Genomic DNA, 13883 nt, shown 5'->3' with positions numbered 1-13883 from the left:
AAGTTCATTCTTGTTTAAGTGTTGCTGGTGTCAGAATAGGAACCTCCCTGCGCTTTGAATGGTTGAATGTGACCTCTCCCACATTCTCCGGTGCTGTGATGTGCCTTAAACACAGCAAGGTACTTGGACACAAAGCCTGTGCCTGGAGCCCTTATGCAGTTTCAGACTGACAGGCCATAACCCTCCCTACAGACTCAGTGCCATTATAGATGTTCCTGCATGGAAAATACATAAACACAAATATCAGAGGTTACCAATCCACCGTCTTGCAGCCCCGAGAGAGCCCCAGGAATCCAGGTTCCTTTGGTATTTCTGCTCCCTGCCCTTGGTGCATAGCCACCATCCCCAGGATGACCAGAAGGCTGACTGAGCCCTAGCATCATCCCACAGTCCAGCTGGGAAGACAGCCAGCGGCAAAGCCAGAGGAAACTAGCTCCCACACCTCCCAGCCCCAGCTGAGTTAGCTTCTTGAGGGTATTTCCTGGAAGCCCTGCCTGTGACTTCTGCTGACACCTCACTGGCCATCTCAATTGCAAGGTAGCCTAGAAAGTGTAGTGCTTACCTGGATGCATGGATTCCTGGAATCAATTCAGGGTCTGTCCTGGTGAGACAAGGTCTCACTTTGTCACCCAGGCTGGAGTGCAATGGCGCAATATCAACTCACTGCAGCCTCGACCACCCAGGTTGAAGCAATCTTCCTGCCCCAGCCCCCCAAGTAGCTGGGACTACAGGCATGTGCCACCATACCCAGTTAATTTTTTGTGTTTTTCATAGAGACAGGATTTTGCCACATTACCCAGGCTGGTCTCAAACACCTAAGCTCAAACAATCCACCTGCATGAGTGCTGGGATTACAGGCGTGAGCCATGGCACACAGCCAGAAAATAGAAAATAGATTTTCACACCATGGCGTGAGCCATGGCACACAGCCAGAAAATGAGCCAACACACAGACAGAAAATAAATGAATATATGTAAATAACTATAGTATCCATGATGGCGTGAGCCATGGCACACAGCCAGAAAATGAGCCATGACACACAAACAGAAAATAGATTTTTAATGAATATATGTAAATAACTACAGTATCTGCGATGATGTGAGCCATGGCACACAGCCAGAAAATGGGCCAAGACACACAGCCAGAAAATAGATTTTAATGAATATATGCAAATAACTATAGTGCCATAAATTAAGTATATTTGCAAATAGCTTTTACATTCTAGAGAAATCAGGTAGACAGTAAAATATGCTTTAAAGTTTCATGGCTGGGCGCGGTGGCTCACGCTTGTAATCCCAGCACTTTGGGAGGCCGAGGCGGGCGGATCACGAGGTCAGGAGATCGAGACCACGGTGAAACCCTGTCTCTACTAAAAATACAAAAAATTAGCCGGGCGTGGTGGCGGGCGCCTGTAGTCCCAGCTACTCGGAGAGGCTGAGGCAGGAGAATGGTGTGAACCCGGGAGGGGGAGCTTGCAGTGAGCCGAGATTGCGCCACTGCACTCCGGCCTGGGCGACAGAGCGAGACTCCGTCTCAAAAAAAAAAAAAAAAATTTTTCGTTACAAGATTGTACTTTAGCCAATTGTTAAAGGCTGTAAATAGCTTAAAAGAGAAAAGTTTTTATGGACTTTGAAAAACAGAAGAGTTAACAATGTTTTAAACAAAAAGCTATAAAAATATTATTTTAGTTTTCCATTAGTTTAGTTTATGTAATTAACTTCTGCTCGATATTTATGAACACATTAGCTTTTAATGAGAGTCTGGGAAGTTTTTTCTTTATTCTAATGTTACAATTTCCAAAGTTATTAGAAACCTGCACTCAAGAGCACCTGTTAGAGTTCTACAGGTGATTATAAAACCACCTTGATCTAAGGCAGACAGAAAAAAGAGGGCAATAAAGAGCTTTAGAAAACTATTTAACTCTATAAGGCAGGTTAACCATTTGAGCTCTGAATTTTTCTTGTTGCAACTTGCCCATAAGTTTAAAATGTACATGAAAACAGGCCATAATATGCAATCAGCTGGAGTTTTAAAGAGAACAATAAAATCAAAGATTAGGATGTTAGAAATTGTCTTTCTCTTTTAAGGCTGTATCTTTGCATTGAACAGATAAAGAAAAAAGGAAAAGAAAGAATGGAGAGGCAAGGGTTCAGCTTTACAGGAGGGCTTGTGAGCTTCCCAGCTGCTGCATGGTGTGGAGCTAGCACTCTTTTCCACTTTATCTCCCGTCACAGAAAGCTTTAGCACTTCAGACCCACAGAATGTGGAACAAATGTTTCCCACCTACACAAGTTACTAGTTAAGTTGAGCTGTTTTTAGCTGGAGCAGAGAACCCCTTTAGATTAAGGCCACTGGTGGTTGAATTTTTGTTCTGGGGGTCCTTCAGCTTTCAGGGCAATCCTGTTTCCAGTGGCTAAGCTTGTGGCAGAGTGGACAAGCTGTGTACAGCTTTTCCTCATTTATTTTATTGGGTAAGTTGCCTTTTAGTGGTCTGGCCTTTTGCACAGATGGCAGTTATTTCGAGGAGTGTTCTTAGGGAAACCTGGAGAAGCTGGGGGCTTGTAAAGCAGCCAACCATTGAACCTGTGTCTTGTCCTTGCATTTTTGTTTTTTTCTTTTCCTTAGTCCTGTTTTCCTTATTTCGCTTTGAATTATAAAGACTGAGGAGGTTAATTTGAGGATTTCCTGCATAGGGGCCATGCTGTGTTACAAAAGAAAATTAGATATTTCTTTTTTTGAGAGTCTGAGGGTTAAATTTGTCTTAATGCTTTAGGATGCAGCCTAGCGGTGAGTCTGAAGGAACAGACGAGGCTTGTTCCATGGCGGAACTGAAAACACACCCCTCGGGGGCAGTGCCAGGCAGGGTCATCAACCACACTTCTGCTTGGGGCATCCTGCCAAGATGAATGCCGAGATGTTTGCCAAGTTCCACATATGTCTGCTGAGGGACTTGGGGTGCACTGTATAAAGGGGCATCCCACCTATTAGTAAAGATCATCCAGGGCGCCCTGCGGGTGGACAGCCAGTCCAGGTTCTACTCACACTGGGTGATCAACCATGTTTGGAGTTTGAGATTGTATTTTGGGTATTGTATGAGGAAGGAAGGGTACAAGAAGATCTCCACGCGTGCCAGCCCAGGAAAGGGAGCGGGGAGGGGAAGACTCACTATTCTGAGGCTGTCTGAAATTACCTAATTTGGCAACATCTGGAACAGGATGGCTGGGTGACTCCCCAGAATTTGGACTGAGACAGAGGGTCTGAGCCACCTGAAACGTGTGTGAATTTGCCCCGAATGGGCTTCCATGTCAATTGCAGCACACGTACGGACTACAGTCAGAAAAGAGAGGCGAGCCTTTTCCCCTTCCGGGCAGGGCAGCTGACCCCATTCACCCTTTGGCCTTCAGGCAACGCTGGACATTGGCCCTTGCCAGTTACCCTCAATTACCAAAGAACTATTAAGAAACGGCAGCCGACAGACGAAAAGAGAAAAGGACTTAGGTCCCTCACCTGACCTGGGCGGTGGCGGTCAGACGTTTCCACACAAGCACCTTTCACTCCCATGGGAGTATAGCCCCAGCCAGAGACCTGCAACTGTCTCTGTGCTTAGACGCTGTCCACCGAGGTTCCCGAGTTGGGAAAGAGAGAGGGAAGAGAATTCCCCATGAGGAGAGTGTTCCCCTGTACGGAGAGATCCCGGGAGGACCACTGAAACGTCATGGGTGGGTGGTGACTATCTGGGCCGGTGGTGTGGGAGTATAAGGATTTACCAAGACAGTTGTAGGTAAAGAATGGCAGATTAGATAAAGTAGGAAAATACGTTGCCAGAGAGACAATGGGCAAGTCAGTGGAAGCTGACTACAAAGAAACAAAGGCTTGTGGAGATTGTATAGGGTAGTGTTTATGCTGAAGAGGGCTTTGTGCAGTACGGATAAGGCCAAGACTGCACGGAGCTAACTTGCAGGTGTCTAGCTGGGTGCAGGACCGTGAGTTATTTGTGCAGGAGGGCGATGTGTTTTGGACCATGAAGAAAGGCAGACTTGTAACTTACCTGCTTTCTCTTTTTGCTTTCCCTTGGACCTGCCAGCCTGACTCCCTTTCTGTAATTAGGACTCCACAGTATTCTTTTGTTAGCTTATTAGATTTTGAATGTCTGCAGGTCTATAGTGATCTCCCACCTTTAATTTCTAATATCGGTAATTTGTGTCTTCGTTTTTGCTTGATCAGTCTTTATAGAGATTCATCAGTTTCGTGGATCTTTTCAAAGAATCAGCTTTTGTTTTCATTTCATTTTCTCTGTTTGCTGTTTTCAATTGTATGGATTTCTACTCCTGTTTATGATTTCCTTCCTTCTGCTTGTGTTGGGTATGTTTCACTCTTCTTTTTTTATTTCTTAAGATGTAGGCTGATATTATTGATTCAAGACCTCCTTTTCTAATGTAAGCATTTTAATGCCATGAATTTCCCTCTAAGGACTACTTTAGTTGCATCTCACATATTTTCATATGTTGTATTTTCATTTTCACTGTTAAAAATACTTCCAATCTCTCTCAAGACTTCTTTGACCCATGGGTCACTTACAAGTTGTTTAATTTCCAAATGCTTGGTGTTTTTTCTATTGTCTTCCTTTTATTGATCTGTAGTTTAATTCTATTATGGTAATAACATATTTTGTATGATTCCAATTTTTCTAAATTTGTTAAGCTGCAGGATATGATCTATGTTGGTGAATGTTCCAGGTGTGCTTGAAAAGAATGTGTACTCTGTCATTGTTGGATGGAGCGTAATATACATGTTCATTGGATCTAGTTGATTAATGATTGTGTTAGTCTGTTTTGCATTGTTATAAAGGAATACCTGAGGCTGGGTAGTTTATAAAGAAAAGATGTTTATGTGGCTCACGGTTCTGCAGGCTGTACAGGCACAGCACCTACATATGCTTGGCTTCTGGGGAGGCCTCAGGAAGCTTCTAATCATGGCACAAGGCAAGGGGAGCCAGCTTATCACATGGTGAGAGAGGGATAAAGAGAGATAGGAGGGAAGGAGGTGGCAAGCAGGAAAGAAAACCGAGCAGGTTACCGCTGCTAGCTTGGGCAGCCTGCTTTTATTCTCTTATCTGACCCCACCCACATCCTGCTGATTGGTAGAGCCCAGTGGTCTGTTTTGACAGGGCGCTGATTGGTGCGTTTACAATCCCCGAGCTAGACACAAAGGTTCTCCACATCCCCACCAGATTAGTTAGATATAGAGAGTTGACACAAAGGTTCTCCAAGGCCCCACCAGGGCAGCTAGATACAGAGTGTTGATTGGTGCATTCACAGACCCTGAGCTAGACACAGGGTGCTGATTGGTGTGTTTACAAACCTTGAGCTAGATAGAGTGCCGACTGGTGTATTTACAATCCCTGAGCTAGACATAAAGGTTCTCCACGTCCTCACCAGACTCAGGAGCCCAGCTGGCTTCACCCAGTGCATCCTGCTCTGGGGCTGCGGTGGAACTGCCTGTCAGTCCCACGCCGGGCGCCCGCACTCCTCAGCTCTTCCGTGGTCGATGGGACTGGGCACCGTGGAGCAGGAGGCGGTGCTCGTCGGGGAGGCTCGGGCCACACAGGAGCCCACGCAGGAGGTGGGAGGCTCAGGCATGGCGGGCTGCAGTTCTGAGCCCTGCCCCGCGGGAAGGCAGCTAAGACCCGGTGAGAAACCGAGCGCAGCGCCGGTGGGCTGGCACTGCTGGGTGACCCAGTACACCCTCCGCAGCTGCTGGCCCGGGTGCTAAGCTCCTCATCGCGGGGGGCCGGCAGGACCGGCCGGCTGCTCCGAGTGCAGGGCCCCGCCAAGCCCATGCCCACCCGGAACTCCAGCCGGCCCGCAAGCGCCGCGCGCAGCCCTGGTTCCCGCTGGCGCCTCTCCCTCCACACCTCCCTGCAAGCTGAGGGAGCCGGCTCCCGCCTTGGCCAGCCCAGAAAGGGGCTCCCACAGTGCAGCGGTGGGCTGAAAGGCTCCTCAAGTGCCGCCAAAATGGGAGCCCAGGCAGAGGAGGCGCAGAGAGCGAGGGCTGTGAGGACGGCCAGCATGCTGTCACCTCTCAATGGCACAGCCCTCAGGCCTGGTCTTGCTCGGTTATTAGTATTTGATGCCGACCAGCCTAAGGTTCCACACTTGCTTACCAATCCGCTGTCAGCAACTTGTTTATTGTTGTGGTGGTGGGGTGAGGGGTTGGGGATATGCTTGGGCATTTTCATTCATTTTTTATGATCTTAGTAACACATTTAAAAGTATATTTGCTGTGATTTACTTGCATCTAGAAGTGTTGCTGCAGGAGAGCTCTTCAGATGTCTTGTCTGCCACAGAACAGGAAGTGGTTTTTGACCTCACCCACACACGACACAAAAGAATCTCTGACCCACAAAACATGAGACCCTTGTTGAGCCGGGGACCCCGTCTTAGGTTTCTGCTGTACTCACTGTGAACTCCCCAGGACAGTCTTTAAGGGTCGCTTCTTAAAAATGGCCTTTGTTCAGTACTGCTTCAATTCCCAGAAGGGTTCCTTCCCGCAGTGGAGCAGAGCACAAGCTTTGGAAAAGGCCGCCTGGGTTTTAGTTTCCGTGCTGCCTCTTGTAGGGGTGGAGCCTGGTCAAGTGACTTGACCTCTGTAAGTTTCGGTTCACCATCTGTAACATGAAGATAACAAAACCTTCTTACAGATTGTCAGCTCAAGCTGCGAGACATCAACAGAGGACATACCTTCCATCCATAATTCAAGAGTTCAGATGACACACACCTGGATTCTGGCCAGCTTTACCCTCAATACATTCTCATCAAACACATCACTGGCTGCATCGACGTTCCAGCACATCAGCTCGCTTTACGGGAAGAAAGAAATGGGGAGAGATGAGCAGAAATCAGACTTCTCAGCAGACACAACCCGAGGCAGGGTCAGCACCTGGGCCATCGGGATCCCAGACAGGATTTCAAGCTCCTCCTGGGATCCTAGGGGGAAGGTTTCTCATGACAGGACTGAGGACACGCTGGCACCTTGCGTATCAGGTGGGGCAGCTATGGAAGCCAGACTCCCTTTCTTTCATAGATGGGGAAACTGAGGCCCGAAGAGGTGGAGGAGCTTGTTCAGGGGTACTCAGCTGCTGGCAGAGCTGGGCCTGGATGCAGGACTGACTGCATCAGCCTCTTCTGCCTCTGTCACTTCCCCACAAGGGCAGATTCTTCCTCACCTTTTCCTCCTCCTTCTTTGTGTATACACTTAACCTGCTTCGTGAGGAGATATGCTACTTTAAATTTTGTTATGATTTTTATATACCTCTATGAATGTTTTTAGATTATGGTCATCAGATTCCAAAATTAATTTATGTTTTGTTTTCACTGGAGTACTGCATATTCCCATGTAGATAGTCACCATGCTTGCAGCATTATTTAGGATTCTTTGATTGTAACTGCTGTACACTCAACTCACAGCACTAAGCAAAAAAGGCAACATCTTGCCTCACATAACTGAAGAGCTGAAGAGGAAAAGCTCCAGTTCAGGCAGGGGTGGATGCAGGTGTTCACAGCGTGTCACTAGGAGGTTGTCTCTCTGTGTGGCTTGGCCGCACCATCCTCTGCCTGGGCTGCATTTGTAGGCCAACGCTCTCTCTGTGTTGGCCTCTGACCCACTTACTTCGTCACAGCTCCAAGTCCAGAAGCAAGAAAGGTCTCTGTTTCCTGATAGGTCCAATGAACCCGAGTTCAGTCTCACTCCCTGGGGTGGTTACGGCTAGGCCATGGAACACCGTGATCAGTCAGGGCTGTGAACTGCCACTCCTGGGGTCAGAGGAGGGGCCACCCTTATGAACACAACATAGCTTGGTTGAAAGGGCATGGTTCCCCCGCCACACACAAAAAAACAAGGTATTGCAATCAGAAAAAATGGGAATAGGTATGGGACAGGCAAAGATGACTCCTCACAGCATCTGCCATGCAGCGGCTCAGAGTGCTTTGTCACTACCCCAATCACAGGCACTTTGGCTGCTTCCAGAGAGGAGCCAGACACCCTGGGTTCAAACCACATCTGCCCCTCTACAGCTGTGACCCTTGGGCAAATGTCTTTTTTTTTTTTTGAGATGCAGTCTCACTCTGTGGCCAGGCTGGAGTGCAACGGCACGATCTCACCTCACTGCAACCTCCACCTCCCGGGTTCAAGCGATTCTCCTGCCTCAGCCTCCCAAGTAGCTGGGACTATAGGCATGCACCACCACACCGGCCAATTTTTGTATTTTTTAGTAGAGACGGCGTTTCACCATGTTGGCCAGGCTGGTCTTGAACTCCTGACCTCAGGTGATCCTCCCACCTTAGCCTCTTTTCAAAGTGCTAGGATTACAGGATGGAATAACACTTTCCTTTAAGGGCCAACAAAATCACTTGAGCATGCATCCATCAGAGGGAGGGCAGCTTAGGAGAGGTTCCCACACGGTGCCCACTGCTGAACTGTACATTAGCTAGCTCTTTCCTGCCTCCCCATCTTATCACCATTTTCTGGGGCTCAGTTTTTCCCTCTTGAGAAAGAAATAGGCCTGTGCTTATTTCCCTCTCCCCTGGGACAAGGCACCAGCCACTCTCCTGAGCTGCCGGGAACTTCTCCAAAATTCCTGGTGCTTTCTTACGTTGAGCAACATGAGTCTGTTTCCTCTTTTTACCAGCCTCCACCCACGAGAGGCTCTGAGACAAACTACACAACCAAAGAAGTCTTTCTGAATCCACAAAGCCCTGTTTGCCTAAGAAAAAGGTCACGGGGCCCAATCACACACGCCTGGCTGCAGTCATTTCCAATTTTCTTTTTTTTTTTAAATGGCAATTCCTGCTGCCCTGCTGATACTGAATTTGTTTTTCATTTTACGTTTTTCAGCAATAAGATCTTAAAAACCGGCCGGGCGCAGTGGCTCATGCCTGTAATCCCAGCACTTTGGGAAGCCAAGGCGGGCGGATCACCTGAGGTCGGGAGTTTGAGTTCAGCCTGACCAACATGGAGAAACCCTGTCTCTACTAAAAATACAAAATTAGCCGGGCATGGTGGCGCATGCCTGTAATCCCAGCTACCTGAGGAAGGAGAATCGCTTGAACCAGGGAGGTGGAAGTAGCGGTGAGCCGAGATCGCGCCATTGCACACTCCAGCCTGGGCAACAAGAGTGAAACTCTGTCTCAAAAAAAGAAACTTAAAAACCGGCAGAAAATGTATCAGGGTGCCTGATACTATGGGAGTTGAGATCTAGGCTAGAGCCCAGCCCTCGAATTGCTAACAGTTTTGCTTGGGAACCAGAATTAATGTCTTCAGCATACTCAGGCCAAGGTGACAGCACTGGCTCTCAGAGAGGTTGGATTTCAGCAACTTCCCATCCTCTCAACCCACACAGGAAGGGACAGGCCCCTCGGCAATTAGAGAACGCACCTTCCCATACTTCAGAGTTGCCGGAGGGAGGGTGGAGGACCCCCTGCCTCACGGTGATCTGAGGTCCAGCAACCCTAGGGACCCCAGCTTGAGGCTCTGAAGGGCTGTGACACAGCCTCTTTGCCTGCCAGCCCTGCCCCGGATGCAGACTGCTGAGCAAGGGTGGAGGAGGGGAGCAATGTGGCCAACACACTGAGTCATTGAGGAGCAGGAAGGAGCCGCCCCTTCCTGGCATGTCTCCTGAGGCTGGCTGTCCTTCCCCAGCCTCTTGAGCCTACAGTCCCAATCAAGAGCCAGCCCGGTTTCTGCAAGCACAGGAGCAGAAGAGAAACCAGTGAAGATTTCCCCGCTGCATATCAGGCCAACGATGGCTGCTCGGTGATGGCGCTGCTCTGCTGCAAATACACGGCTGCAACACTGAGAAGCTGCCACCAAGAAAAACCCCAAACCCACTGATCCCACAAAGAGGGGAGAAAAAGGAAGGCTTCATGCTGAAGAAGGAGAAATACAAATGTGTATGTGCCGGTTTGCCTCTGGTCATTACCGTGGAGGCATTCACACGCCTGTCCATTTGGCATTATTATGAGCGATCCCCAGACAGAAGAACTTAAGGTCAACTTTTACAAAGATAACCAAGGACATCTTAAAGGAGACAGGCTTTGGGATCATTGGAAGAGGGAAGCTGTGGATCTTGCATTCATGCGTTTGGATGAAGATGACATTAGAAACTGCGCTTTGCAGGTTAAGGTGGCCAAGTATCAACGGAATGGGAAATATGAGGCTTCAGGAAGGAAGCGCGTGAACCACAGGAAAGCTCCGTCTCTACAGCAGAAGCGGCCACGCCGCAGCCCATCCAAACGCTACGACACGAGTGAGTTGTCCTCATCGAACACATTTCATCCTGTGGATTTTGAGGATGGCCAGAGAAGACCTTCAAGGAGAGTCAAGTTTGGACCAACTCAAGAGGCTCATTCTCTTTGACAGACACCCAGCTGGTGAACCTGTGTCCTGGAGGAATGCAGGAGCAGCTGCTCATTGTATTCAAACCTTTGATGGAAGGTGGTTTGAATGATATGGTTAAGCAGACTCCAAGGCTGAGAGGACGGGCGGCTTCCTTCAGTGTCCCTGAGGCCAACACACTCAGTGCTCCGATTCCACAGAGGGGGACTTTGGGTGGTGCTGGGGGCGTTGAGGAAGAAAGGCCCCTGGGCACAGGCAGCAGTGCTGTCCTCAGTAGCGATGACAAGGAGGAGGAGGAGAAGGGAAAAGAGGAGGATGTGATGACAAAGATGATATTTAATCCCTTAAACTTGCTTTTAGGGAAGTCCCTCCATCTGCGTGTGCCTGTGTGTCAGGGTAATTACTAGTAGTGTTACGTGAACACACGCACAGTGGTACAATGCCATCAGACTAAATTTTTTAAAAGTTTTTTTTATTTGTTTTTTGAGACAGGTCTCATTCCATCACCCAAGGCTGGAGTGCAGTGGTGTGATCTCAGCTCACTGCAACCTCTGCCTCCCAGCTCGAGCGATTCTCTCACCTCAGCCTCCCAAGTACCTGGGACTGCAGGTGTGCGCCACCACACCTGGCTAATTTTTATTTTTTTTATAGGGTTGGGGTTTCGCCATATGGCCCAGGCTGGCCTCAAACTCCTAAACTCAAGCAATCTGCCTGTCTTAGCCTCCAAAAGTGCTGGGATTACAGGTCAGAGCCATCACGCCTGGCTATTTTTAAAAAGAGTCTTGCTCTGTCATCCAGGCTGGAGTGCAGTGACAGTCATGGCTCACTGCAGCCTTGAACTCCTGGACTCACGTGACCCTCTTGCTTCAGCCTCCTAAGTAGGTGGAATTACAGGTGCACGCCACCATGCCTTGCTAATGTATGTTTTTAAATTTTTTGTAGAGATGGGTCTCACTATGTTGCCCAAGCTGGTCTTGAACTCCTGGCCTCAAGCAATTGTCCCATCTCAGCCTCCCAAATTGCTGGGATTACAGGCATGACCCACGGTGCCCAGCCATTAATTTTTTTTTTTTTTTTTACAGAGTCTCGCTCTGTCACCCAGGCTGGAGTGCAGTGGCGCAATCTCGGCTCACTGCAAGCTCCTCTTCCCGGGTTCACACCATTCTCCTGCCTCAGTCTCCCAAGTAGCTGGGACTACAGGCGCCCGCCACCATGCCTGGCTAAATGTTTGTATTTTTAGTAGAGACAGGGTTTCACCGTGTTAGCCAGGGTGGTCTCGATCGGCCACCTCAGCCTCCCAGAGTGCTGGGATTACAGGCATGAGCTACAGCACCCGGCCTCAGACAACATGACTTTATTACTGGAAACCAACTAAGATAAAATTATGATTAGGGGGAGAAAACAGCAAATGGTCAGGGTAAAAAACCAATATTCAGCAATCAATAGCTTTCACCAATCCAAAGAACTTTTAGAAGATATAATTGAAGACAAAATCCTATTTATAATAGCAAACAACAACAAAAGCAAGGAATGAACTTAGTCAATGTGCACTGCCTGTAGGAGATGACCTCCTGATCCGCCCACCTTGGCCTCCCAAAGTGCTGGGATTACAGGAGTGAGCCACCTCGCCCAGCTGAGCCAATGATTTTAAAACACTTTAAATAAATACATTTTGTAATGTTTCACTTAACAAAAGAGATACATTCTGAGAAATGTATCATTAGGTGATTTCATAATTAGCTGATTTCCTTGTCCCGCAAACATCATAGAATGCACTTACACAAACCTAGATGGTACAGCCTACTACACACCTAGGCTTTATGGTAGAGCCTATTGCCCTTGGCTATAAACCTGTAGAGATGTTACTGTACTGAATACTGTAGGCAACTGTAACACAATGATAGGTATTTGTGTATCTAAACATGGAAAAGTTACAGTAAAATTACAGTATTAGTCCAGGTGCAGGCGGCTCATGCCTGTAATCTCAGCACTTGGGGAAGCTGAGGTGGGTGGACTCCTTGAGACCAGGAGTTCAAGACCAGCTTGGGCAACATAATCAGATCCTGTCTCTACCAAGAATTAAAATAATTAGCCAGGCGTGGTAGCATGTGCCTGTAGTCCTAGTTACTAGGGATGCTGAGGCAGGAGGATCACTTGAGCCCAGTGAGCTATGATCATGCCACTGCACCCAGCTGGGGCAACAGAGTGAGACTTCATCTATAAAAATAATAAAATAAATCTTAAATAAATTTTAATAAATGAAACATGGCATTATAATCTTAGGGGACCACTATCATACATGCAGTCCATCACTGATTGAAACATCATGCAACACACAACTATATATGTTAATTGGCTGTTCAATTAAAACTTCATAGTCCTAATGTAAATTTAAAAAACAAGACAAAGAAGAAAATTAAGAAACAGGCCCAAACATAGCAATAAAACAATAGCTATGAATAGATTCAACTTTTCTATGAAAATATAGAAACTCTCATGTTTAGTCATAAAATAAAAAAACTAGCAAATCCAGCTCTATGCTCAGAGAATTACCAGAAAATAAAATTACATGAAGCTTGAATATAGGAAGATGGAAAGATATTAGACAAATATTAAAGAAAATCTGGGCCAGGTGTGGTGGCTCACACCTGTAATCCCAGCACTTTGGGAGGCCAAGGTGGGAGGATTACTTGAGGCAAGGGGTTTGAGACCAGCCTGGGCAACATAGTGAAACTCTGTCTCTTTAAAAAAGAAAGAAAAGAAAAGAAAGAAAGAAAAGAAAATCTCAGTGAATGATGGTCAGAATAGAATTCAACCTAACAAGCTCATTATTAAAACATTTGATCTGGCTGTATACAATTCTGAAACATCATTCATGTACTTCATTAAATATTTCTAGTTTGCTAAAAATAGAATTACCCTTCAACCCAGCAATCCCATTACTGGCTATCTACCAAAAGGAAAAAAGAAATCATTCTATGAAAAGATGCCTGCACTTGTATGTTCATCACAGCACTATTTACAGTAGCAAAGACATGGAATCAACCCAGGTGCCCATCAACAGTGGACTGGATAAAGAAAGTGTCATACACAGACGCCATGGAATACTACGCAGCCATAAAAAAAAAACACAAAATCCTGTCCTTTGCAGTAACGTGGATGCAGCTGGAGGTCATTATCCTAAGTGAATCAACACAGAAACAAAACCAAATTCCCCATGTTCTAACTTATAAGTGGGAACTAAACGTTGGGTACACAGGGGTGAAAAGATGGGATCAAAAGACGCTGGGAATCCAAAAGCGGGAAGGAAGGGAAGAAAGGGAGTGTTGAAAACTATCTATTGGGAACTATGCTCACTATCTGGGTGACGAGATCAATAGAAGCCCAAACCCCAGCGCCACACAATATTCCCCTGAAACAGTACTGCCCATGTGCTCCTTAAAGCTAAAATTAAAAACAAACAAAAAAGAGAAAGAAAGAAGTATCCCAGG

The 13883-nt window shown here is 47.2% G+C and overlaps 1 protein-coding gene across 1 annotated transcript; it reads left to right on the top strand.

Moving 5' to 3' along the window:
• Positions 1-6328: 6328 nt before the first annotated feature.
• LOC131382164 (HIV Tat-specific factor 1-like) lies at positions 6329-10825 on the top strand. The gene is given in 2 exon segments (XM_058432684.1): positions 6329-10392; positions 10394-10825. Coding segments are annotated over 2 exon segments (489 nt in total). The 5' UTR covers positions 6329-10014; the 3' UTR covers positions 10505-10825.
• Positions 10826-13883: the final 3058 nt, after the last annotated feature.

Source organism: Hylobates moloch, unplaced genomic scaffold, assembly GCF_009828535.3.
Source record: "Hylobates moloch isolate HMO894 unplaced genomic scaffold, HMol_V3 SCAFFOLD_20, whole genome shotgun sequence".
Lineage (NCBI taxonomy): Eukaryota > Metazoa > Chordata > Mammalia > Primates > Hylobatidae > Hylobates > Hylobates moloch.
The sequence above is the reverse complement of the archived record's forward strand: the minus strand, read 5'-3'. Positions and strand labels throughout refer to the sequence as shown.